This window comes from Paramisgurnus dabryanus, chromosome 5 (assembly GCF_030506205.2).
Source record: "Paramisgurnus dabryanus chromosome 5, PD_genome_1.1, whole genome shotgun sequence".
Lineage (NCBI taxonomy): Eukaryota > Metazoa > Chordata > Actinopteri > Cypriniformes > Cobitidae > Paramisgurnus > Paramisgurnus dabryanus.
The window spans coordinates 20,074,498-20,101,921 of record NC_133341.1 but is presented as its reverse complement, the minus strand read 5'-3'; the positions used below and the strand labels follow the sequence as shown (position 1 = coordinate 20,101,921).

Here is a 27,424-nt window from a genome sequence, read left to right as displayed (position 1 = left end):
GATTAGGCACATATATGCTTTACCAACACACATAGATGTTTTATTAACAAACAACAACCTTTCATCCTGACTTATGTGTGTCATCATCAAATGCAAGACTCAGACTGCAGAAACAATGGATTAAACTGATACTACATATTCTCTGCTTTTCATGTGTGAACAATTAATGAATCAAAGCAATTTTGCCTATATTGTCCCAATAGCCTACTTATGTAGCCTACATTTATGAACATCTATGTGTACTTTACTGTGCTTTTTTGAGACACCTAAATATGAATGAATGTGCTAAAAAAATTAACTTGAAAAAGATTTTATGTACCATGTGAACCCATCTTTGTATGATCTTTTCAAAAACAAATGTAAATAAGAGATATTATGTTAAAAGAGTTCATATGCTATCCGAAAATAGCACGGTTGGGTACACTTAGATGTTCTTAAGATAATCTTAAGAAGTACTAAAGTAGAATTTTTGTATATTTAGTACAGAATAGTGTGTGAAAATAAAGGACTTTTAAGTGCATTATGAAAATGTTCACCTAAAATGTACATTAAAAGCAATAGTAAGGGTTTATTTTACAGCCTTTTGTTGTAATCCTGCAGTTTTGGATTGGACAAATATAAAAATTGGGGTAGTTTTCATTACTTTTGGGCAGGTTTTAAGTTGTCATTGGGCTGAACATTTTTCTTGGACCTGGCAACCCTGCTCACAGGGCCATCAGCAGCCGACATCCGGGTAGCAAGTACCTGCGGTTACTTTCGCTACGTCATATAGTAGGAGGGACAAGTCTCACATATCCAACCAATCACACATTAGAACAGGTAACAGAGTATCACACGGAAGGGCGTTTAGTTTCAGGCTTAAATGCTATCTTGAGGTGTAACGTTGTTTTGTCACGGCCTAGCAAATACACAACTTTCAAGTTTTTAAAACGTAATACACAACCAAGCGTTTTAAAGAAGACCACGTTCTTCTGATTAAGGGTCTTTCACCTTTAAAATGGATATGTTGACCTTCGCCTTTGTGTTTCTCTCTCTTGTGGCAACAGGTAAGATTTTTTGTTTTCACCGTGAAAACAGTTTCACAGTTCGGACGTTGTTTATATAACTTATTCCTTTTTTTTAATCTTGTATTTGCTTCTTTACCAGTGTATTTTATAAATTATCAACAGCTAGCCTGAACTTAGTAGTTTGGTAAATGGCTGATCTTTGTTGGCATTTTAAATGCATGTATTTAAAAAAAAAAAATTCTGTTTCGTATTGGAAGAATTTACACTCCAACTTTGAATATAGTACAGGAACCTAATAGTATGTCGTTACATTTCATTCGTGTTTTTCTCACTTAGTAACGATTCGTTATTTTCTGAATCGGTTCTTTTAGTGTGTAAGAATCGGTTCACTGATTGAACGAAATTGAGCTTGCGAGTCTAGTCGAACAATACATGTAAATGGATGATGTGAACACTTCAGAGTAACGACTCGGTTCTTTGAATCCATTCACTCCTGAACGTTAAAAAAAATCAATAATGCGAAACATAGTTACGCAACGCATAGTTTATATGCTAAGTTGCAACATATACTCGGTTTTTACTATACAATGAACGTTTTTGGACCGAAGTAGTCCTTTGTTGTCTTGTAAGTTATTGTGAGACATTTCACGGCTCGACGGAATCACCTGGGGAACCTGTTTTTCCACATTTGCCCATCCCCCATTCGAAACCCGAGCGCAACCAGGAAACATCATTAACCACAGTTTAAGTAGGTTAAACAGTGGTAATATTGTTATAAAAAATGCAACACTGAGTCATGTAGGCTGTGAAATAAATATTATATGGGTCAGTTGTTCATGGCGCCCACAACAGTCAAATGACGAGTGTCATTTAACGTTAGAGTATTTGAGTATCGTGTTTGCTTATCTGTCATCATCAAGTTCACGCAAGAAAACAGTTTCAGTATGCCAGTAGCTATTCGCTTGAAATCATTGTTTTCACATTCCAGTGCATTCCACGTGAACTAATCTGTTTAACATATGGAATATTACCAAAACAACACATGTTGACTTGTCAACACAATGAACAAATGTTTCTTGTACTCACTCTCAATCTGATATATATATAAAAAAAATAAGCCCCTATGTTTGTGTGGATGCTAACTTGAAAACAAAATTTGCTTTCTCCAGCAACAGAAGCAATGTTACACACTTAATAATACCCTAATATGACTGGTAGATTTTGTTAAAAATTCCCTTCAGTAGATATGTATGTTTCTCATCTAGCTAAGATTTGAATGTGTGTTTTTCTGTCTACAGGATTGCATGCTTTTTCGATTGATGTTGTTAATCCTGCTCTGAAGGTGAAAGAGAATGAAGGCAAGTTGTTCTTCCTTTTTCCCGTAATTTGTGTATTGGTTAAAGGGACATTCCACTTTTTTTTAAAATATGCTAATTTTCCAGCTCCCCTAGAGTTAAACATTAGATTTTTACCGTTTTGGAATCCATTCAGCTGATCTCTGGGTCTGGCGCTAGCACTTTTAGCATAGCTTAGCACAATCCATTGAATCTGATTGGACCATTAGCATCGCGCTAAAAAAATAACCAAAGAGTTTCGATATTTTTCATAATTTAAAACTTGACTCTTCTGTAGTTACATCGTGTACTAAGACCGACGGAAAATTAAAGTTGCGATTTTCTAGGCAGATATGGCTAGGAACTATACCTTCAAATTGGCGTAATAATCAGGGACTTTGCTGATGTAACATGGCTGCAGCAGACGTAGTGATATTACGCATTGCCCGTACATATGGCGCTTTTCCATTGCATAGTACCCCACGGTTTAGTTTAGTTTGGGTCGGGTCAGCTTACTTTTGGGAGCTTTTCCATTGGGTGCAGTACGTAGTACCCGATACTTTTTTTCGTACCACCTCGGTTGGGGTTCCAAGCGACCCGAGCTGATACCAAACGTGACGCGAAAACACTGTAGATCACTGATTGGTCTGAGAGAATCGTCACGTCATCGCTATAATGTAAATATTAGCTTTAGCTTACTGCTAGCTTGTGCTGTCTCAAGCAAACATGTTGTTATCTGTGTTCTGCTATAAGTTTCCAAACACCCTTTTAGCGATGAAAAACATCCGCATGCTGAGAATCCGGGACACCATAACAGTTTTTTCGAGACTTGCAGTTTGTGGCGGCACATTCGTGACGTGCACGTCCGCATTATATATGCTTAAATGCAACTTGAATGAGGCTCAGCGGAGCGCCGTCGACTGACGCCACGGGTCGGGTGTTTGAACAGAAACTGTCATGTGAGACAGAGGTAGTGATAAACGCGATGTGCAAACATCTATTTGTGGTGGCCAATTATAATTTTGTGGCAGACTGAGAAATAAATGAATGTATGGGAATGTGCAACAACGCTCTCACGTGTATGATGTCACAGCAGTAGGCAGCGTAAATATAACGACACGCCTATAATCCCTCCCACTCCGAAGTGATACTAAACTCGATGGAAAAGCTAACCACGCCAAAGTGAGGTGAGCCGACCCAAACTAAACTAAACCGTGGGGTACTATGCAATGGAAAAGCGCCAATAGTCTCCTTGGTTACTTTCAATAGCAGGGGACTATTTTTGGGCACTGTGCGATATCACTACGCCTGGGCAGCCATGTTACAGCAGCTAAGTCCTTGATTATTACGCCAGAACGAGAGTATGGTTTCTAGCATAACTGCCTAGAAAATCACAACTTTAAATTTTCCGTCGGTCTTAGTACACAGTGTAACTACAGAAGAGTCAAGTTTTAAATAGGAAAAATATAGAAACTCTTTGGTTATTTTTAGTGGTCTAATCAAATTCAATAGATTGTGCTAAACCAGTGGTTCTCGACAACATCAGTCCCGGAGCTTATCGGAGTGGATTCCAAAACAGTTAGAATCAAAAGTTTAACCCTAGCGGAACTGGAAAATGAGCATATTTTCAAAAAAGTTGAATGTCCCTTTAAGAAAACGAAGGTTAACCTTTAGGTAGCTGTTTTAATATTGCAACAGTGAGCCTGTTTGCATTGGCTTGCCTAAAGTTGTGTCTGCCTGTTTTCTATAATCAGTTTTTGATGTGAAAAACTACACAATCACACGTTTGAGTAATTTTGTTTTTATTTCAGGAGTGGACATGAAGTGTATATACTCTGCTGACTTTGGAGCATCACCCAGAGTAGAATGGAAGTTTAAAGATGTCAAAGGCTCTCAGGGATTCATCTTCTTCGATGGCAAGCCAACTGGTATGAATGAAAAATGTCCACATGTATTTAGCTCTAGTTTATTGTCGTATCTCAGCAGTGACATTTAACATGCATCCTTTTTCTTTTCATCAGGTCCATATGCAGACCGTATCACTGTGTACAATCAAGGACTGCGGTTTAACAAGGTGACACGAGCAGACACGGGAGACTATGACTGTGAGGTGTACGGCAGTGACAATTATGCTGAGAAGACCATCAAGCTCACAGTCCTTGGTAAATTTAAATCATGAAAATATTTGATTCCCAGTTAGCATTTGACACTTAGAATAGGTCTCATGGCTTTGCATAATTACTGCATTATTAAATTCCCACCGTCCTCTACAGTGCCTCCTGGCAAGCCTATAGCCAGAATTCCTCCTTCAGTGACAACCGGAAATAAGGCCCTCTTGACCTGCTTCGACGTTGTCGGTTCCCCACCATCCACCTATAAGTGGTACAAAAACAACGCTCCTCTCCCTGAGGATCCAAGCAAGTTCGACGCATTTAGAAACCTTACGTACAAGATGAACACTTTCAATGGTAACCTGGTGAGTGTTCATCCACAACATTCCTGAAAGTGATATTTAAAGTGTGTCAATTTAATTTCTATTTTCAACAAATTATTAAAACCGTTATGTGCATTCAGGGAACAACTGTAATAAATCGTAATGGCTTTCTTTATTTTGTTACTTGTTGTCAGATTAACATTTTGTTTTGTGTGTCTGATCAGGAGTTCCAGAGTGTGTCTAAGATTGATATTGGCGCGTATTACTGTGAGGCTGGAAATAGTGAAGGCACGCAGAGAAGTGAAACAGTGCAGATGGATGTCCGTAAGTAACATTGTCATCTAATTCGCTAGCAGTTACACACTGTTACTATTGCATGAATTCAGAAAGGTAACAGATCTTCAGATGATCTGGATACAAACAAATAAATAAGTTGATTTATCCAAATCCAAAACACGATGCTGTTCTTAATCCAAATCCAAAATGTTAGTCACTCTGACAGTCACCTGTCTAACAGATGTTGTGATTGAGTTTTTGTAATTTTTATATATGCTAGGTGATGTAAATGTTGGCGGCATCGTTGCGGGGGTCATTGTGGCTTTGCTGGCAGTAGGGTTGCTTCTGTTTGCACTCTGGTATGCTAATAAAAAGGGATTTCTACCAAGTAAGTTTCATAATGTGCATGTGTATTCAAATATTTATCAATACTACTATACTAAATAAAAAGTGACTTGACTAAATCATGATTTTTTTCATCTTCTCCACAGAAATGAGTGAAAGGTAAGAGGTTTTGTCTATTTGGCACACATTATCAGAATTTGGCTATTCCAATAATTTGTGATGAGAAATCTTTACATGTTCAGTTTTAAGTAGATTGGGGTGTATATTTGAATGGGCAGTTTCCCAGACAGGGTTTAGATTACACAAACATGCCTTAAAAAACATTCCTGATGTTATAAAATACTTTTTTTATAAATTTTGTATATGAAAGAAATATTGTTGTTGTTGTTGTTGTTGTTATTATTATTGTAATTATTATTATTTATTATTATGTTTATGAAATGTATACAATTTATATAAATTCTCTCTTACAGAAAGCCGAAAACAGCTTTGTATACACCGCCTAGGACAGAAGATGTGGATGCTGGAGATGTAAGAACAACTAAAATTGGCATATATACACACACACACACACACACACACACACACACACACACACACACACACACACACACACACACACACACACACACACACACACACACACACACACACACACACACACACACACACACACACACACACACACACACACACACACACACACACACACACACACACACACACACACACACACACACACACACACGCTTGTTAAGTCATGACGTAAGGAATACTGTTTTTGAATCTAAGCCTTCACTCATTTCAATAGAGTATAATATTTAAACAGCCATTTATGAGCAATATTTATTCATTTTACACATTTCCATGTCCATGGGTCCGTGTCTGGTTAACTCTGATTTTGTTATGGAGATATAAATTAGGATTGGGTGTTTTGCATTATGATACGAGTGATTATTAGCACTATTTTTGTTGTTTCCATTGGATCAGTTGGACCCGAAAGTGGTGCATGACGTCAGAATTAACAAGCGGATAGAATAAATATCACAAAGCTGATGAACAATGTCAAAATAAAATGTGCTGCATGTGTACTTTTTTCTAATCATGCATTCTATTCTAAAACCAGATTACCGTTTACAATTTTTTACATGGGTAACCATTTTATATCTGTCTCTTTCAGGGGGAATTCAGACAGAAATCCTCATTTGTGGTGTAGCCTTTACTGCTTCAGAGAAAACATCAAGATTCATTGCCTAGATCAAGTTTTCTATTTAAAGGGATAGTTCACCCAGAAAGTCTTCATTTACTCACTCCCGTTTTAAACCTGCATGGCTTTCCTTTCTCTGTTGAATACAATAGAAGATATTTTAATAAATGATGGTAGCCACACAGTTACCCATTAACTTCCATAGTAGGAAAGATAAATATATAAAATATCTTCTGTGTTTAATAGAATAAAGAAACTCGTACAGGATTAGAGCAACATTAAGTTTGAGTAAATGATGACAGAATTTTCATTTTTGAGTGAACTGTCCCTTTAAGTTAATGAGTCAGGATATCTGGATATGCTTACGATAACTGGATGTGCTTTCCTGGGCTGCTTACTGCACTAGTTGACCCAAAAATATATTTAAAAGCTTTTAGAAAGAAGGGTAAATGTGTGTAAGTGGTAGTATAAACTTGTAGATTTTGTTTGTTTCATGTAGCTAAATCCTATGTCCCTGTTTTGCAGAATTCAAAAGAGATGTGATTAGGATAATTTATTGAAGTATGATTACTCTGTACAAAATAACCCTAAAGGGCCCGTTAATAATGCAGTTTTTATGACATACTGTTCAGTTACGTGTTTGGTAGTAAGTATGCTTTTACACAACAATGCAGTGGTATATTAAAACCAGTGGGGAAAAGAAGTTAATGCAAATATTCTCCATTCAGAAAATAACCTCTGTCCCCCTTCATATAAAGATGTGCTGTATATTGTATCCTTAAATGTTTATCGTTTATTGTTTTACTCAACGGGCAATATTTTCATGATTTGCATTTGTGTGTGTATATTTTTAAAAATGTTTTATACATAATTCTTGAATGTAAATAGATTCTCTTTTTTTTAAAATGGGATTTTAGAAAAAGTTTTACATTAAACTTCACTGACCAGATAGGCTTCTTTAAATTTGTGACATTGACATTTTTTTCTTCTTGTTTGATTGTAGTTTTATTGAATGATGTGCGCCTTTTCTTTCAATAAATTAATTTACTTTCAACAAAATGAAAATTACTGAATATGCTTTTACATATACAATTAAAGCAGGATAAATCATAGTAAATTCTCTCTTCATCAGGCCCTAATTAGAATCCACATCAGCATAGAAAGCCATTTAGATTTGGAAAACCCATCCATCATTTACAATGTTATAGTCTATATATCCTGTGTCTCCAACATATTTGTTTATAAAATATAAATAATATGAAAATTTTATTATACTTCCAGGTCCCAGTAAGAGTGTAGTACGCTCAGCTCTGAAAAAAACATTTTACTGTAGGCCTATAACTTCAAAATGCGTTTTAGTCTGGTACTAGGATAAGCACTGTCCAGGAAACCGCCCCTTCTTGTTGTATAACTTGTATTACATAACAATGATGCTATGAACAGACTAAAAGGGCTTTTAGCATTATTCTGTGGCTAAAAGGAAAGCAATAAAATGATCCCCAGAATTAAGAGGATCCTTAAGAGTGTGTCAATGACACTAGTGATTAATAAGCTTCCCTGGAGCAACACAACACAAATAACTAAATTATAATAGCAAACAGGACCATAATAATCTGTTCATGTATAGCGTCATGTTTTTAAAAGAATGCTACAACTTCTAGATTGTCTCTAAACATAACAATAGAATTACAAAAAAATATTACTTAGGCTCATGACTTGATTATAAATAAATATTGCTCAATATAAGCATGCATTTCAAATTATTTCTTAAACTGACAGTACACCCATAGAATATGTTCTTAATATGACCGCTGGGAGACAGTATAGGACCGTAAACTTTATCACAGCGTAGAAACTTATGTAGAGATTTATGTGACGCCGTTATAACAAGGTTTCTCACCTTATTTACTCATTTCAACGTTACAATTTTCTCTATGAAATTTTAAATACAAACATCATAAAACCATTTTTAAATAACAAACAGGTCAAATGTGTGATACTTTCCAAAAATCTAATAAATAATTAGCACAAAATTCAGTGTTTCTGATACCTTAATAAAACATAAACGACGCCTTAACTTTTTAAAACGCATTTTTCTTTTTTTTTAGTGTATATATGTTTTATATAATTTAATATCAACAAAAGCCATATACACGAATATGCTTCACAACGCAACGTGAACTACTAAAATGATGGAGAAAAATATAGCAAAAAGGAAAAGAGAATTTTAAAACGCATCTACCTGTTTAGTTAAAATACGTCCATCTGAACGCGTATGTTCGACTTCATGGAGCGCAGCGTACTTACTTAGACATATGATTGCGCAAACAGATCGGAGTATGACATCAAATTATCGCGAGAGTTTCGAAGGTACAGCGCATCTGCTCAACGCCACCGCCCCAAAGCTCCTGAATGAGGCGGGACCGGGCGAGCGCCGTCTCCTGACAGGCTGATTTCACCTTCAGTCAAGTCCCATTCATAAATAAGTCATTTCGAGGAGGAACCGATGTAATGAGTATTGACAGATTTCGCTCGTTACAACATTTTCTCCTATACGTTTAGTCGCGACAAGCTCACGCGCATAGTATTTTATCCCGTGACAGCGAAAGCGACGGTGGCCGATACGCGGAGCAAATGAGACTGACTTCCGATCGGTGACCCCTTTCCTCAACCCCAACTGTAATGACATGAGCGCTCCAGCAGGAAGCTCAAATCATTCTGTGTTTAGAAACATTGTAGCCAAGGCTTGTTTTTGTCTGTCTGTGGCGGCTAATGGAGGATTTCTGAGTCGTAATTTATTAGACTGAAGTGTTTGATTTGATGTTTTGATGCTGTGTATCGAGTCCGTCCTTTTGGGCGCATCAAAGTAAGCGAAACGCTGTTGAGAAGCCAAATGGAAAGCTGAACCATGGCAGCAAAAGACGACCTATATGCCAAAGTAGCTCCACGGATGCAAAGGCAGAACCGGCCGGGGACTGTCAAACATGGAAATAGCCTGGACGTGTTGCTGTCAATGGGCTTCCCCAAAACCAGGGCGTAAGTACCAGAGTTGAATTTCTCCAAGCGCTCGTTAGAGTCGGATCACGGGGTCTTGTGCATCACACCGCTGTAATCACATCTGTAGACTACGTGAAGTATAAAAACAAGAAAATGTGCCTCATTGTTAATATAAGACATACAGAAAATGATTGGAATAATACTGCATGTTAACCGTGGTAATGGCGTCGACCTGGATGTGTTATTGATTAATGTGATGATGTGGGTAATTGATCTTTAAAGAATGAGTGAGTTTAAAGTTGTTTGTTCCTCTTGACTTATTAAGCTATTTTTAAAACTCAACATAGCATAGATAGTTTAGGTGTATCTGTTCAGCTCCACTGGAGCCAGTCGCGTGTTTCAGTGCCGCCAGCTTTTCCTCCTTCAGCGGGTGAGGCTGGCACCACTGCGAGGTCCAATCATAACTGTCAGTCGCATCTTTGGCTGCTCTCTGTTATTTCAGAGTTATTTTACAGCCATGACACTTTACTGAGCAAGCCCTGTGCATTATACGACTCGGAAATCGTTAAGTATACAGTATTAAACAAAAACAAGTATTTAACAAAAACAAGGAAAGGGTCATGGCCATCAATTCCCAGAAATCACACATATCTGATACTACAGTCTAAAAAATTGCTGGGTTGTCAACCTGTGATTGGGTGAAATATGGGCAAACCCCAAATTATGGGTTTAAATGAACCTGTGCTGGCTTGTTTCTTCTTATGATTGAGTCAGATACATAAATTGTATATAGTTTAAATCAACTGTTGGGTTTGTCCATATTTTATTCAACCATTGCCTGGAACAGCGCAACATTTTTAAGGCTGAACAATATTGAAGAAATTTGAGAAATGCAATAGAATAATGCTTTAAAAATGTATATTAAAAACCCCGATTATGTAACCATCATAAATGTTTTACATTCTATCTGGAAAAACAAAACATCACTCTATCTGTTTCGCAAGTCTCTCTGCGTCAACCTTTTCGAAGAAATAAAATAATTTAGTTATTCCAAGCCATTGTGATATACAGATAAATCTTAACTAATACAATTGCTTAAATGCACTCTAAGTCACTTGGGAGAAAGCGTCTGCCAAATGCATAAATGTTAAAGTTTATTCAGTTCGCAATGAAGCGTTTGTAACATTGCGTTTTAAAACAGTGAGATTTTGGGTTTAGGTGAAGACGCCAGGGCTGAACATGTGTCCTTTCCATCATTTTATTTATTACTTTAACGAGCACTACTGGTCGAAGAGTACCTCCAGCCAACCATGAAGGCAGCATTAGGTTGCCATCACTGAGGAGCTAGATATGCATTCATCAGAATGACTCTTCATCTCTGCCTCTTTGAACCACACTCTTTCTCTCTCTCCGCTTTCCTCACTCATATCTTTAATTTTAGTTTGGGTTTAATCCGGCAGCTTCCATAATCTGCATGGAATCCTCATAGTCTATTTTGTTTTACTGCTGAGATTGGGATTGTACAGGCCAAATGTTGCTGTTCACAAATAATCTAACTAGGATGATGAGGAAAGATGTCCTTTCTGTGTGGGGGATTTTGTCCAATCTCAATAACTGAAGCAGATCAAGGCTTTCAGCATATAAACATCATTGATGTCAAACAGCATTCTTGACATTAAAATGTATAAAATCTGACCAAACACTCATTTGCTGATGTAGGAATCAGTGGTACTATACACTTCTAGTGGTATTATTCCTAGAGTTCTGTTTAGTCCTTTTATTTTGGACAACATACATCAGACAACATGCATATGGCCTTAAAGGTCACGTTCTTCCTGATCCCATTTTTCAAACTTTAGTTAGTGTGTAATGTTGCTGTTAAAGCATAAATAATACCTGCAGAATGATAAAGCTCAAAGTTCACTGCCAGGCGATATATTTTCTTTAACAGAAGTCCCATTTCAAAGCCTACAGCGAATGCCCGGTTTGGACTACAGCCCTCTACTTCCTGGTTTAATGACATCATAATAAGAGTTTTTGACTAAACTCCGTCCAGCTAAGCCCAAACGGCTCCTCTAAGCTAAGCTGCTGTCAAATCACAACACACTAAACAAACTACAAAATCAGAACTCTTTATGTATTTCTGAAGTAGAGACTTCAAAGGCCAAGGAAGACATCAGCCCTTTTTTAGGACAGTGAAACAGCAGTATAGAGATAAGTAAATTGTGTGGAAAATAATGCGTTTTTTATGTTAAATGTTAAATTGCGCACTGATCAAAGCTTCAAAAACACAGAAAGAACGGGACCTTTAAAATATCTTATGCTGTTAATAAAATTAGAAGACAAATTAAGCAAAAATTTAGCAGATCTTAAATATCTGTATTTTAAGGTCTGTTTTTACATATATGTCAGTTCTGAGAATTTTTTTTTGTTCGCACATGCAGTGCTCTGTGCCCAACTAGGAAAGACAGTTATATCTTATCTATAAAAGACATCATCGTGTTAGATGTTGTCATGTGACAGTATGTTTGCTAGATTAGAGTTAGATGGTAGTTTGTGTTGTGTAAAACAAAAAAGGTAGGGATAACAGGTTTATTTATAACACAGTTATATATTTTCATTTGTTTAACTTAAGAAAATATGTAGCTTAATGATACAATTTGCCAATAAAAGGACAATTTTAAGTAACTTATATAAGTGAAAATCGTATTCGTCGAATCAGTCGAAGGCACACTTGTTAAACTTGTCACATTTTCCACAGCATGCCCATTATGATTATTACATAACTAGTTTGTTCTTTGGGGTGAGGTTGAGTATTTGTATTGTGTACTGACCGATAATTGTCAGTAAAATATTGCAATGTTACATTAATTAAGGGTAACATTTATTTTGGTTGTTTCCTACATTTCACGTTGTGATTCTTTGGTGTGACATATTTAAAATGGTAAAAAAATTTTACTGTATGAAGTGTAACTGTGTGATATAAATGTCATGTAACTATCAATTAGGGCTGCACGATTAATCGGAAAAAGAATCAAGGTCTCGATTCATACAAAAATGCCATCTTCTTTCTAAATGACAGCGATTCACTTGCATATATTTCCCTGTATTCAGATGCTGCATTCACGTGTTCACATATTTACATTACAACAATCCAGGATGCTGTCAAACTTGCTCACACTCACACAGTGTACAACTAAACCCTATTCATTTACCAATCGGACCTGATCGTTTTTCTCCTCTCTCTTCCTCATTTGCGGCGTTCCGCTGTCAATTGCGCGACATAAAGCAGCAGACCTAAACACAGTCGGTTTACTTGGTGGATTTGGAGTGGCAATTTTCTAGCAAAAGATAGGAAAAACAAGTGCCATTGCGGAAAATCCTGGTAAAGATGCAACAATATTGGTTTCGAATAAAGGCAAGGAAATACCTCTGGCCATTTCTCAATCCGAAAGGCTGCAACCTCTGGAGGTCGCATATGCAGGCCGCATACATCATCAAGCCTGGTTTATTTAAGTTAACTAAGAATTAGGGCTGTCAAAAGATTAATCGTGATTAATCACATCTAAAATAAAAGTTTGTGTTTACATAACATATGTGTGTGTAATGTGTATAATTATTATGTATATATAAATACACACACATTCATGTGTATATTTAAGAAATATTTGCATTTATATACTGTATAAACATTTATATAATTTATATTATATAGAAATATAAATATTTTATATATAAATATAACCAATTTTTCTTAAATATATACATGACTGTGTGTGTTTTTATATATAAATATTAATTATACACACTACACACACATATGTTATGTAAACACAAACTTTTATTTTAGATGTGATTAATCACGATTAATCTTTTGACAGCCCTACTAAGAATAACATTTGCAAGTCATAAACGTACTACAACAATTTACAATTAACTTAGAATAATAGTAAACTTTATTATTGTTAATATTCTGAAATAACACCGTCTTGATGACGTATGCAGCTTAGAAATGCGACCTCCGGAGGCTCCAGACTTCAGATTGAGAAACAGCCTCTGTGTCACCGCCACAAGTTCCCCATCAGAAAGGTCTTTAGCACGAAGTGAAAATTGTAACATGCCTGCATTGCTCCCTGATTCCTCAAAATGTTGATTGTTTAGTGTTTTAAAGGTTTTGTGGTTTTAAAGTTTTAAGGTTGGGTGTACAAAAGCACAGGTGCTATTTTTTTCTATTTATTTATTTATTAATGTAAACATTGTTTCTGTCTAACAGCTAACACATTTTAAATTACTCATCTTTAGGGGTCTAAAATAAGTAAAAGAGACTTTTAAGACACTTTATTATAACTGTTGCAATAAATGTATTTGTGAGAATCGTGTGAGAGAATCGTGATCTCATTTCCCATGAAGATAAAATGGTGATTCACATTTTAGCAAGAATCGTATAGCCCTTACGTATCAATCAAAATTATTATGTTGTTGTCATAATAGTTCAGTAAATTAAATAATTATAAGCTTAAGAGATCTATGGAAGGTATATATGTGATTTATCAGTAAAAATATCACAAAACTCTAACTAATGGCTTAGTTATAAGGCATAGTTCGCCCAAAAATTAAAGCTCTGTCATCATTTACTGTCAAGTTATTACAAGACTGTATACATTTCTTTGTTCTGATTAATACAAAGGAAGATATTTTGAGCAATGTTTGTACCAAATAGTTTGATCACTATTAAATGCCATAGTATTTTTCTCTTCTACCATGGAAGTCAATGGCTGTCCGGTTTCTTGCTTAATTACAAATATCTTCCTTTTGTGTTCAACAGAACAAATAAATGTATACAGGTTTGTAACAACATGAGGTTAAGTAAATGGTGACAGAATTTTTATTTTTGGGTGAGCTATCCCCTCAGTTAGTTTAGGTGATATTTTGTAATTCAACATCTATCATGTCATATGACATATAGAGTCACAGAGGTTATAATAGAAAAGAGGGAATACATTTGAATTGATATTCATTTGAAGTTGGCTAATTTTTTTCCGGTTCTCCATTTAAGTTTAATTGTAAAACATTCAGGACAGGTATACGACTCAAATGTCTTTAAACATGTCACGCTTAAAAGTTAGACATTTCACATAATGGCTTAAACATGGCTTCAAATGCCAGGAGCCTCCAACTCTCTTTGCTGCTCGTTGGACACAAGTTGCCCAGCTGGAATTATCATTGCGAGTAGCAGGAGATGTTTTATGTTTTCGGTAGCTAGAAACTTTTCAATGAATAGCTGTTAAAGAAATTTGCTGCCCTGTCACTTGTCAGTTTAAGTAAAGTGTTGCTACATACTTGACAAATGTTACATCGGCAATGCCAGTTAGAGTTAAAAGGTTGATTTTGACACAGTTCGTTTTGTGGCCTTATTCTGTTTATTGTTTTGTTGTGGGCTATGTCCATTATGTTGTGGGTAATTCTCGTTATGCTATGAACATTTGTATTTCTGTCACAATATAATTTCACTCTAAAGTTATTTTATTTCTCTCACTGAGATGGAATTTGGTTTATGATTGTTCTGGATGTTAATGGTAATTGACATGCTGTCACTGTGTTGTAACACTAGCATGAATATTTACAGCATTGGCTAAAACCATCATGGTTAACACGCAGAAGGTCACTGGTTCATTGAGAAAAAGCATTTCCATTTCAGGACAAAGTTAGTAACTTACTCTTCCTACATTTTTCATGCATGTAAAAAGTGTGGTCCAAAAGATATTTAGCATTATTTTCTAATTTAAACAAAATCAATAAACACATTATTTTAGTATAGTTTTTTTATGTTTTTTTTTTTTTTTAAATATGTTATGATATCAATAAAACACAAACAAAATTTTTGTTCCTTCAATATGTAGAGGTTGCTCAAAGCCTTTGTATATTTCAGAAATCACACATTTTTGCAAAAACTGTACCATTAAAAAACCCACAACAGGCATAAAACTTTTGAGTAACCATATAGCGGACTTGCATCATGTTGCTTCAGCCATTGTCTCAGTGTATATTGTCTATTGTGCTTCATTCACATTGAAGCTTTCTTGCTTTGAAAGACATATCACAACTAAAACAGGAGTTTTTATTGCATGGAGCATGGTCAGATAAGTCCATAGCTGCAATAAGTATATATTATTAAACAATTTATATGCTAGCATAAAGTATCACATAATACGCAAATGTGCAAAACCTTTAAAGGTCTTATATACCTATATATATCTGTGTGAATCACGTATGTGTTTTTGTGTGTGTGTGTGTGTGTGTGTTTGTGTGTATATATATATATATGTGTGTCACATACGTGATGCACACAGATTAGTGTCATAGAAATAGTGCAGAATCGTAAATATACTTTTGCATTTCAAAGATTTAAATTTTCTTCAATTTAGTTTATTTCTTTGTTTAGGGGGAAACACCTGTTTCTGGCCTCAATGTTTTTTTTTTTTAAATCAATTAACAGTCATGTGTCAGACAAAAGATGCAGGGGTTCTCTTCCACCCACTTTCAAAACATTACCTTGTTTCGTTATCACACATTTATCTAAAATCTGAAAAGTTGAAAATGTAGCCTACCGAAAACACTGCCTCTGGTATCCAGAGTCTGGTGCTGGAAACCACTTTGGTTCCTGTTGACTCAACTGTGTTGTAACAATATGAGTGAAACATATTTTGAAACCTTGCTCTTTTTGAAGGTTTCTGTGTAAAACTGGAGGCCATACTTATCTGGAGGCTGTCAGTGTGTATGTGTGTTAAGGTCAGTTTTAGGGGGAAGCTGTCATACACAGGGTGGAAACACTGATGTTTCTGTGTCTCGACTGCTCAGGGACTCTTTCCAGTTTGCCTGATGATGCAGGAGTTGCACAAATTTTCCGCTAGAGAAAGGAAGGAGGAGAATAGAGAGGGAGTGTGACATAGGTTTTAAAGGAGAGTCTGAGTCTGTCTTGAGGTGGAAACATTCGGTTAAAGAAACACAACAGCATTACTAATTCAAAGGATATTTTGTGTTTGAAAAAGTTGTCAGTCAAAGGTTTTTAAAGGCATAGTTCATCAAGAAATAGTATATATCATATATTTTATTTTAGAATATTTTAGTCCAGAGAAACAATATGGGTGTGTGTTCCGTGTTACTTTAGGAGATGGTGATATTAAACATAACTGTCATTTTGTGTAATCATCTTTTATTAACTCAATTATTGTAATTAAAAACAAGTATGTGTATTGTTTAGGCTTAGACACAAAAAATACATTTTGATGTGTTTTTTTATAGTACATTGAATGAGCTTAAGGGTGTGTGTGTGTGTGTGTGTGTGAACTATAGGCTGTGTAAGGATTAAACCTGAACTGTGTTTATATATTCTGGGTTAGGCCATGTGTTTCTGTGCACGTATGAGTCATACAGGCTTTCCCTCATCTGCGGGTGTGTAGATGTGTCAGCTCTCATTTTTTGATTCGCTTGCATTAGTCCCTGTGTTATACCATGGCATTTCTAGACATGAAGATGACTTTAGCCACTTGATAACGTTGTTATCTGTTCTTCATTAAACTGCGTTAACATATACAGTACTGTGCAAAAGTCTCAATGCCTCCATGCTGCCATTAGATTTGTTGTTTTTGCAATTGTATAGTGATCATATATAATTATTTCTCAGTCTCTTTATTAGAATACAACCAGAAAATACCAGAAATGTATATGTGGTTTTAAAAACAGTAAAAAAGTATAAGCTAAAGTGATAAGTTTTTAGGGTAAACTCCCCTTCCACTTGAGCAATAGCAGGCAATTGCAGGATCTCTTAAACCTAAATAAAATTAAATCCTAATTTCTAATTCTAATCGAATGAAGTCACCTCAAAAAAGCTCAAGATGTGTTTTCGTGCCAAGAGAGGTCACACTAAATACAGACTGATGCCTGAAGAAGACATTTAGTTCTGAAAATTTTTTCTTTTTAATTTTGTGTACATATTTCCTGTAATTTTTGTTTGTATCTTAAAAAGGAGTGAAAAATAAATATGGATGGACTTTTAAATTTTGCTAAAACAACAAAGCTGGTAATGGTGGCCTAAGACTTTTGCACAGTACCGTGTATATAAATGATATGACAATATAGTCAATAACAACAATGCAATACAATAAGGTTATTGTTTTGTGTTTGTGGAGCCATCACATGATGAGCTTCTCTTAAGGGAAATACGAAAAGTTGGAAGTCCATTATAGTGCACTGGCTTGAGGTCCACAACAACACCTAAATCAACCCTTAATGGTCCCACACTGTTCTTTTAACACAAACAGTTGCATATCCAATAAAAGCAGGTTTATAATGTAACATTTGGTTGACTCAGCTGGAACTGCCTTTGCTGGTGAGATGTAAATGAGCTGACAATTATTTATCAAAATGACAGCGAATGCCTCACAGAGGAGAACGTAGGTTAGCATGCATTGATGCTAGAAGCCTGGTAAAACTGAATTAAGATCCTGACTTGATCGTAATTGTTTCTCCTGATGACTGAGAACTCAATTAAATTTGCAAAGCCAAGAAAAAGCAATCACTGAGTAATAAAATTTACATTGGGTAAAGGTGTAATTGTTTCCCCCCACAGTCTATTACTTTCAGTTGTTTACCGGTTGAGTTTTTCAAGTGTTTGATCATGCATTATGAAATCAGTTCTTCTAAAAGAAGAAGAAACATCTTAGAAACGTGCATGCTTGAGAAACACACACAAGCAGAACTCCTACACTGTCAGACTCCTTGTAAACTCACAGCTCAAAGTTTGTCCGCTAAGAGGAAGTGCCTCATTTCAGGAAGTGGTTTGTGACCTTTAGAGAGCGCCGTGGCTGCTGGGACATAAAGGAACCCATATGTGCTGAGACACAGAGATGTGGGGGTGGAAAGACATATGCACGCACAAAACTTCATACAGTGAGGTACACACAAAGGCATATGTGCATAATCTGAAATATCATGGCAGGGGTTCACAGAAACAAAATCAAAAGGGCAAGTAGATGCATATACAGCACACGTATACGGTAGGCGATAGCACGGACGAAACTAACATTTTAAAAGATAATGTTTTAGACAGAGACATATTTTAGCTGTGGCCAATAACTCAGAAGTGTGGTAAAATGACTTCAGTATAATTTCCATTTGAACATAAGTAGCGAATTGTTACTTTAGACCCTGCCAGCTGGAACATAACTAGATACATTTTTGTGTTACACTTGTTTGTAGTAAATATACATGACTATGACCTTGTTAATATGTAACTGCAAATATATTTTTGCAAAAAAATAGTTAAATTACAATTTTCAGTTACATCACATGTTTTAAAGGAACCCGACAGTACAACTTGAAATGTAGAGAATAAATTTTTTTTCAACAGTAAGTACACTATGAAAATTAAATCAAATTAGCACATTTCAACATTTCATTTTCAACATAATGCAACAGTATTAGCAGCGTGTTAGAAGTGTTACTTTTGTCACGACAGGAACTTCTGACTTACTTTTATTCTGAAAAAATGTGTTACAGCACCAAATAACCTGTAGATTGATCAGTTTTGTAACACATGAAACCAGAAACACAACGCGTTATGAGAAAAAATTATAGCTTTAGGAATTTACTTTTTTTTATTTTCGAAAACAGCTTTCCGGACCTACGGGAAACGATAACGAAACAACGCGATATTTGTCAGCTCTTCCAAGGTTTGCATGCTAAAGATGCTGTCATGGTTTGGATTGCAAATGTAGTAGGGGCTTTGAGAAAGTCACTTTTTTACTTTTGTCCCGCGTTACTTTGGCCCTGTTTCTGCCCTGTACAGTCTCTACTTGAAGTAGATATGAACTCATATACACCCACACAAATATAGGCACTATAAAGTTGGTGAGCATGTATATAGGGCAATGCGATATAAAAATGTATTTTATAAGCGATACAATATCACATAAAAAATATCAACAATAGGCTATGTATCTCTATATTTTTCAGATGTTTGGCTGTGTCCATTAGAAATGTATTTGATTATTTGTATATATACTTTAAGATCAATTTTAATTGCAATTAAATGGCAATTGTTGTAGAATAAAAAAATATATTTTTACTGTATTTCTGTAAGTTCATTAAACTTTTATCATGCATATTTTATCATTTCCTGGATATCATCAACACTACAAAAATTATGCAAAATGTTAGTATATAAAAATGGCACAGGAAGACATAATTAGGAATTAATTAACTGATTCAATAAATTTAGATACGGTTTTAACACTCTCATATTTTGAAGTCACAGGTGAAATATCATGAAAACTAAATAAAAGACACATTAAAAATCATTATGAAAATATGTACATACAATACAGTTCAGTAATACCTAGATATTTTTTTCTCAGATAAAGAAACAATTTGCATGAATAATATTGTATTGTGTGATTAAATTTATGTTTAACTAATTAAATTAATATATAAAAGCTTTTACTTTTTTATCAAATTTTTCTAACAAATTGTTATTACTGTAAAATATAATACATTTTATATTAAAAAAGCTAAAAATATTTATTTAGTATTGTCATTTTGTTTTACTCCTTGTTTTGAGTGATAGTAGCAGTTCATATCAAATGGCCAGTTTTTGTACTACTAGTAAGTAAGTGTGATATTTTAATGGAAATGATGGTCACCTTGGTTACATTTTTTGGCAGTGTATGTTAAGCATTAGAACACCAGTAATGTCTCATGGCAAGATTAGGCATTTGATTAGAAATGTGTGAATGGAAGGCTTTATATTATTCCAGATCTGTGAGATGTTTCATTGCTTAAGGCTTTTCTCATTTAGTCCGTCTCCTCTAGCTATGAATAACACATAACTAATGATAAATAAATCATAGAGCAGAAATGAATAAATGATGAAGAATAATTTAAAATGTCTAGGAAATAAACAACTTGATCATTATAGTATCAGACCTTTTGTGAGGTTTACAGCTGTTTTATGTTAGACTTAACTAATAGCTGGGTTAGTGCTAGCTTTTGCTATGGCTACTGAAGGCTGTTGTAGTGGTTAAAGTATGCAAGCACACAACTGTGAGGACGATCAGTCATTTAGGTCACTGAAGAAGTGGGTTGAATGTTGTAAAAAGTTCATAAAAATAAACTCTGTTGACAATTAACAGAGTAATAAGCAGTAAAAGCATTCATTGAAATGTAGCCAAGAAGCTAACCATTGCTAAAATAATTAAAATTGGTGTTTTTTGTGTCTGTCCTATTTTTTACAGTCACTGTGCAGGCACCATGAGTGATGGTATTAGATAATAACACCATGGTATAATAAATACTCAATAATACATATGCTAATAACTATACTCATGTATCATGGTATTTGCATGATGCTCAAATGTTACTTTTTTAAATATTTGTTTTTAATTTGTTTATGTTTTTGTGCAAAAGCATTGTGAATTATTCAGTCAAGTACGAAAATTGAGAGATGTGTTTGTGATGCAGCAGGCCATCACTTTATCCCATCTGTTAAAGCCTTTCTGATTATATTTGAGCTGATCTGAAGAATGAGATTGAAATGAGATTGAAATTCTGCAAGATTATATGGAAGAAGTTGATGTCTAATCGTGATTAAGTCTGTGGATTAAGTCTTTCTATTGTGACATTTATAAATGGCAGAAATTGTAGTTTAATGTTCATGCACAAATGCTGTAAGAGTCTTTAAATAAGAAGCTGTTAACTATAGTGGGGAGAAAACACAAAAAGAGTGTGAACAGATCTTCACAGCTAGCCAGCCATGTTACTTACAGAGGCAGAAAAGCTTATTGTCAGGAGATAACAATCATACAATCATGCACAAGTATATGTGCACAGAGAGAGAGAGAGAGAGAGAGAGAGAGAGAGAGAGAGAGAGAGAGAGAGAGAGAGAGAGAGAGAGAGAGAGAGAGAGAGAGAGGAGAACAATCAGAGACATCACGACATTTCTTCTTCTCATTTTGCCTGTGTGGGATGGAGGAGAAATAAAGACAAAAGATGTGAAAGAGAGAGAGGGTGTGATAGTAAGATAGTGAAACCGAGTCCAAAATTAAAGGGGCCGTTCACCAATAAAACACCAAATGCATATTAAAAAAATTTGCTAATAAAAAAGACTTATAAGCTGGTGTGTTACTAATAGGAACAGCAGTATGATGATAAAATCTCAATCCTGCAGATGTAAACTACATACAAATCTTGCAAAACATGTGCGGACAAAAATGTGGAATTTGATGATGATGCCAGTAACACATCAGCCTTCAATGCTTGTCACTGATAAACAATATGAATGGGTTCACTTCAGTGCGTGTAAAAAGAAAGATTAAAAGATTGCTATTTTAATGTATTATACAGTACACAATAAAATGGGAGCACATACAAAACTGGATTATGGAGATACATTTTGTACCTTATTAAAAAATTGATATCTTTTCAGAAGTGTCCAAAACTTGAAATCCATTCATTATTTGAAATCCGAGGCATCTATTTCGTTGATATATATACATATATGTATATGGGTGTGTGGGCTGTGTTGTGTTGAATTGGGGATACATGCTAACTTACTCCTCTGTAAACAGGAAGTGACTGTTTCCCCATAGAGTTTGGAGACGGTGCCAAACGAGTGAGAATAAAGGCACAAACATTCATTAAAGCAGAACGATACTGACATCAAAACTTAAACTCCATCCCTTATTATTAAGAGGGCTAAATAAAATGTGCAAAATTATAATCTTTATAAGAGTATATTTTGTTTGGATGCATGATGGCCTGATGGAATAAACCCACACACAAAAGCACATGAAGCAAATGCATACTCAGGATCAGCCTTTTCATCCCTTTGAATGCACAGGAAATACAGGTTATAAATAAATCATCAAGTTCCTGCCTGGAGCACTGACCAGAGGGGAAGGGAGGAGGAGGAGATGGCCAGTAACACAATACAGCGCGCACACACACACACGTTGGCATATGTGGTTTGCGGGGACAGTTCCTTAGATGCAATGCATTTTATATTGTATAAACTGTATATTTTATTCACCCAACATACCCCAGTCCCTTACCCCAACCGTCACTTTGACTGTGTATGTGCACGCACTGTTTTGCTGTACTGTGTATTTGAGCATCACACACACAATTGTGTGATGTGAACCCAGATGCAGAATGATTGTTTGTTCTTGGTACTTGTGTCACCGTGTGGGTGCATGAGGTAGAACGATTATCTTTGCCGTTTAGCGTGTGGTCTGTGTTGTAGCTCAGGTTCACGTGAGCTTGCGTTTTTAAAGCACGTCTTTGTGGATGTATACATAAAGTTGAAGCGTGTGGGTGGGGTGTGATGTGAGGTCTGGGGTGTAATGAATTCTTGAGAAAATACAGTTGTGCAGTTCGATTAAAAACCTATTTGATTATTGTAGGTTTATATGTTTTCTCTGTAGTTTAACCGCAGTTTAAACTTAGGCCGAGCTTAAAGGACTTGGCAATACTCAGCTTCTGTGATAGTAAGTTTATGTAACTGACAATATTTTGTTTCATGTTCATTCATGAATGATTTCAAATTTGTGTGTGCATCTCTTTACACAAACATCTGAAGCTAATCATGCCTGTATGAAAGCCTGAATATGTGTGTGACTATGTTTGGATGTCATAAATCATACCATATGGCGAGTGTGCTGTATTTGAGTTTGTTTGTTAATGGTGTGTGTGCGCGATTATTCATGCACAATTTGAACAGTGTGGCAATATACATTATAACATTATTACATGTTTCACAGCACTGCTACACGTATTGAGTTTGTGTGTTAATACTTGCACCTTTATTTTTTAGGTGGTTATTTCACATATAGTGCATGTTTGTACATTCATCGACATATGGCTGAGCATTATAGGCTTTCCCATCCCAGTGTGCATTGTGGCTTTGGGCCCTGAGGGTTTGCTGGCGTGATGACCGTTTCCTCTTGAAAGCCAACTAAATATAAAGTAATTGAGTGCTGTGCAATGACAAAACTGACACAATATTGTTGATTATCACAGTAATCTCCCACTCTAAATGATATTGATACATACGCAGATCTACACTTTAAAAATATAGCACCACTTTTTAGGCACCACGCCTTAAATTGTTTTGTTTAAAGGTGCCAAAGAATGCATTAAATTGTTCTCTGATATTTACATAAAAGGTATGTTTGTTTATTAATTGCAAAAATAATTTTACACGTCCATTTATAACCCTATTTGCCCTTAGAAATAAATGGTTTATTATTGCCTTATTAAAAGGGTCATGAAGAATAATGTTGAGCTCAGCTCTGATTGGCTGTTTGTCAGAGCAAGTCTTTAGAATAGCTGTGTGTAAACAAACCTTATCTTTGAGCCTGTATCAGATGAAGACACAGAATTTGAAGAATAATGCATTGTTTGGAGATTGTAAAAGGACGCTTCTGAGTGGTAAATTTGTGTTTTTTCAGTATGGACCTGCAAAACGTAACAGCAACGTCAATAGTAGAACTTCAGCCTAAATGTTAGTATATAGCATCAACTAGCATATAACATTAACTCAGCAGTCACAACTTTGTTTTTAGCTTTGTGACAACATTGTAATTAATTTAATCTGTAATTTTCTGTTTGGGCGTACATCTTGACCGTAACATCACAGTCTGTTATGTTGAAATTTGGCCTGTTTTCCAGCTGTGTTTTGTATGCACTAGGTTTACATAAGAAAGCGGAAACAATCATGTTTGTCACGATATGTCATTACCATACAGTAAGGTGACCAGATTTTTTAAACGAAAACCGGGGACATTTCCTAGTTCAATGGTCAAAATATCATTTAAAATCTCATTTGTTGTTATCTACACATAAAAAAATGGGGACAATTTTCAGTACAAACATCAAAACATTTTTAAATCAAGATGCATATTCTTTATAAGCCCTTAAGAAAAAAAATCTAGCTTTAAGACAAAAAATATTAAACTGAAGTAGGGATGGGACGGTATGAAAATTTCATATCATGATTATAGTGACCAAAGTTATCACGGTTATCAATATTATCATGGGCGTCGGAACCATTATACGTGGGTGGGACAGGACCCACCCACTTTTTAAGACCAATGATAATGGACCCACCCACTTTTTCTCTAATTTAGCGCATTTGTCTGTTCACTTATCAAAGCGCTGTTAGTCCAAATCCATTCCACTAGAGCAGGGATCCCTAACCTTTGCTTTTTTTACACCGCGGACCCGTTTCAGCTTTTAAACATAATTCGCGGGGGTGAGTGGACGCTAAGTTGCTGTTCGAACATAGTGCTGAAAAACCTCCTTTGCCAAATGTTTTAAACAGAAGTAAATGTCAAACAACCATGCATTAGGAAAATTAATAACTGCTTTATTTTTCTATAGACGTGTAAAACCATATTATAGCGGATTATTTTACTTTCATTGTTTCACGAGTTTGCCTGCCCATTTAGTCTTAATAATTAACGGTAAACGAACTTAGCTTGGTGTTCTTAAAGGCAGCTTGAACCTTAGGTCGGACTCGAGCCCCAAGTTCAAGACACAATATTATCATGGTTTTGTTAAAATAAGATGGAAATGTTCAAAAATAACTGATACACACTGAAAACATTTGAACAAGTTTTATTTTTGAAAATCACAATTTAATATTTCATGTCCCTGAAATGATTTCTGTGGTAAAAAAATTATTAAATCTGTCTAATAAGTTTACCATGAATTAATACAATATATTATCCCTTAAATGCCTTCTTGTGCAAAAAACTATGTTGCATGTGAGTGCCTGCATCAAACTGATTCTGGCTGGACAGGATTTACCGCGAGTTTTCAAAATCATAGTAATCAATGGTAATGGTGGTAATGATAATTAAATTTTAAACGATAATACTAACCATCAGGACATTTTATCGTGGTTAATCGTGAAACCGGTAATCGTCCCATCCCTAAACTGAATTGAATTTGTGCTTAAAACTAGACTTATTTTCTTGGGTCATTTCGCTTATCAAGAAAATGAATCCTCTTTTAATAATTTTTGAATATTTGTACTAAAAACAAGAGAAAAATACATAAGTAAGAAAGTCATTTTTTAGTATTTCTAATTCAATTAATTGAACAATTTCTGTAGCCTAAATCTGTTTTTTCCCTTTTTTTATTCAGTGCACAGATATGACATATCTCATCAAAAATGACTTCTAAGGTACTACTTCAGCTGATTTCATTGCATTGAAAACGTTAAGAACCGAAGAAATAATGCAAAATGTAAACATATTTAGTCTACACAAAACAAATGCTCAATGATCAGTTCACTTCATTGGTTTATTACTTTAATTAAACATGAGTAGTTAGTACCTTAACCCCCGTTAACTTTGACTGTTTTCATATCTTGACTGATGATAACTCGATGATGCTTTCTCATAGTAAATTCTTCTTCGCTAAATCAGTGGCGCGCAACTAAGTAATCAGTGTAGCTCGCGGCCCCCTCTGCAGGTGAAAATAATCATTACATGATTGCTCCAGTCTGGTACAAATGCTACATGCTGATTGGGTTTTTTGTGTGTATTTGCTGGTTGTTGTTAGCCTGACTACGTCAGACTTTGTACTTCCGCTAAATTTCATTACGCTTCTGTACTCAGTCTGAGATACCTCCCATTCAAACCGTTTTCCTCAGGTCTCAAAACAACCGGCGAATCAATGAACAGAGGGCGGGCTGAGAGCCGTGACGTAGACGCTAAGCGCCGAATGTACGGTTATAGTTTGTAGTGGACATGGAGGCACAGAAAGCTATTTACTCTGTTGTGGAGAACCGGCACTTGCCAACTTAATCCCGAACAAGAAAAGTGTTTGTTAAACATTTTGAATGGAGATTATGTTGTTGCCCTACTCCCGACAGGTTTTGGGAAAAGTTTAATTTATCAACTATTATCGATCGTCAGCGAGAAACTGTGTGCAGCACAGCTTGACGTGCAAAACAATCGAGATATCATGGAAGGAAATTTCATTGTTCACAGTTAATGGTGGAGGACGCGTGGGCAAACATTCTTTGGTGACGTTCCTGATTAACCAGAAAAAAAGGTAGGAAGATTTAATTTACATATGGTTATGGCCGTCTGGTGGAAGAGTTTGAGAGGAGAGAGGGGCGTTCCTCCACTTAGACGTGAGTGGAAAGCACTGATCTATATAAATGACTGGATTGCGCATGACGTCACACTTGTGAAGCCACCACGCCGCCATGTTGGTAGACCCAAACGTTCTATTAAATCAATGGACGTTATCAGATTTTAATGATAAAACATCACTTTACTCGTCTTCGTTTTAATATGTGAAGTTACCCTGTACATTATTACAACACAAACGTTCAAAGCATGTAAACAGTTATTTACTGAAAGTTGTACATTTTGCGTTTTAATCAGTTATTATACATTCATCTTTATTACAGTATCAGATCAGCAGACAGACCGCAGCATATTTAGTATTAATGACAAAAAACGTGCTCATTCTGAAATCTAAATAAATAATCATGCTTTGTACCGTATGTGCATGCAATAATTTGCTAGTTTTGTAATTATGTTGTAAACTTACAAGTTACCTAAACTTATTTAGAGAAATAACGCTGAAAAAAACTTTATTTATACCCGTGTCATTAACAAATGCAACAGAACAGACGCACTCACCTTAACGTTTTTTTATAAATCCATTATCCTGCCTGATTAAAACATAAACATTGCAAATAACACCAGAATTAACAAATAATTAACGTACACACATCCTAAAAATTAAC

The 27,424-nt window shown here is 35.4% G+C and overlaps 2 protein-coding genes across 2 annotated transcripts in view; both read left to right on the top strand.

The window, feature by feature from the left end:
* Positions 1 to 817: 817 nt before the first annotated feature.
* On the top strand, positions 818 to 7,555 carry f11r.1 (F11 receptor, tandem duplicate 1). Its single transcript, XM_065250218.2, has 10 exons — positions 818 to 1,046; positions 2,306 to 2,365; positions 4,153 to 4,269; positions 4,363 to 4,503; positions 4,615 to 4,817; positions 5,000 to 5,099; positions 5,332 to 5,439; positions 5,543 to 5,555; positions 5,870 to 5,927; positions 6,577 to 7,555. The coding sequence occupies exons 1-10, from the start codon at positions 998 to 1,000 to the stop codon at positions 6,610 to 6,612; spliced, it is 885 nt and encodes a 294-aa protein (XP_065106290.1). The 5' UTR covers positions 818 to 997; the 3' UTR covers positions 6,613 to 7,555.
* Positions 7,556 to 9,083: 1,528 nt separating this feature from the next.
* The window catches only part of ubash3ba (ubiquitin associated and SH3 domain containing Ba), a 31,274-nt gene continuing 12,933 nt past the window's right edge, over positions 9,084 to 27,424 (top strand). The window contains exon 1 of the mRNA XM_065250217.2: positions 9,084 to 9,639. Within this exon, the coding sequence (XP_065106289.1) occupies positions 9,512 to 9,639 (128 nt within the window). The 5' untranslated portion in view covers positions 9,084 to 9,511. The remainder of the gene's footprint in view (positions 9,640 to 27,424) is intronic.

Bases quoted from the DNA above. Each gene is read 5' to 3' on its own strand.
- f11r.1 (XM_065250218.2), top strand. From the start codon at position 998: ATGGATATGTTGACCTTCGCCTTTGTGTTTCTCTCTCTTGTGGCAACA. The intron at 1,047-2,305 runs GTAAGATTTTTT...TTCTGTCTACAG, and splicing joins TCTCTCTCTTGTGGCAACAG to GATTGCATGCTTTTTCGATT. The intron at 4,270-4,362 runs GTATGAATGAAA...TCTTTTCATCAG, and splicing joins CTTCGATGGCAAGCCAACTG to GTCCATATGCAGACCGTATC.